The 777-nt window shown below is 59.1% G+C and overlaps 1 protein-coding gene across 1 annotated transcript in view; it reads right to left on the reverse strand.

The window, feature by feature from the left end:
• ARHGAP23 (Rho GTPase activating protein 23) overlaps positions 1–777 on the reverse strand; it is a 42889-nt gene that overhangs the window by 11268 nt on the left and 30844 nt on the right. The window contains exons 19-20 of the mRNA XM_014536224.1: positions 391–464; positions 20–109 (exon numbers count right to left, since the gene is read on the reverse strand). Of these exons, the coding sequence (XP_014391710.1) occupies positions 20–109; positions 391–464 (164 nt within the window). The remainder of the gene's footprint in view (positions 1–19; positions 110–390; positions 465–777) is intronic.

Genomic DNA, 777 nt, shown 5'->3' on the forward strand with positions numbered 1-777 from the left:
ACACTGGAGCCCCACCCACCTTGTTTTTCTCCGAGTGGTCAGCGATGGTCTTCAGATGGCCCACGAGGAATTTCAGTGTCTCATAGTAGTGTCCTGGGAGGTCCCTGATCTGGGCAGGAGAGAGAAGAGGCATGGGACCAGACTGTCATGGCCTCCCTGGTCCATCACGCCCCAAAGGGGCTCCCACTGCCATACCTCAGGGGCTCTGGAATCCACCCTCTCACTGCCCCCCCTCCTCCCCCGGAAGAGATGGAGAAACTGAGGCCTTGAGTGGGGAAGGGCTTCCCAAGGTCACAGCGGGAATTGGTGGCACTGGGCTCCGGGCCTCCCGGGACCTCGGTGCCCTCCCAATCCAGTCTGCCTTTGGCCCGACAGCGTCTCTTTCCTTACCAGTTTCCGCAGCGTTTTCAATCGCTCCCTCGAGTCTTCAATGCGATTGGCTTCGATGAAGTCGTTGTATTTGTCTAGAACATACCAAAGACCCTTTAGAGGAAGGGGACAAGCTTCGGGCTGAAGGTCAGGGAGGCCTGTTCTGTTCCAGTTCCGAAGGGCACTGTGGCCTTGTGCTCAGGGGACCAAACCCCACCGCTGTCCTCAGTGTGCACCTGACCTGGGGTCGCCGAGGTGTGCACATCGGGAAGAACTAAGACCTGAGCTGCATGTCATCCTGGAGAAGGGGGCCCGGCACTGGTCTCCAGGACAAGGACACCACAAGGTCAGACGCGAAGGTGACTCAGACAGAGGAAGGGGCCTTTCAGTCTCCACACACCCCACCCC

Source organism: Myotis brandtii, unplaced genomic scaffold, assembly GCF_000412655.1.
Source record: "Myotis brandtii unplaced genomic scaffold, ASM41265v1 scaffold157, whole genome shotgun sequence".
NCBI classification, from domain to species: domain Eukaryota; kingdom Metazoa; phylum Chordata; class Mammalia; order Chiroptera; family Vespertilionidae; genus Myotis; species Myotis brandtii.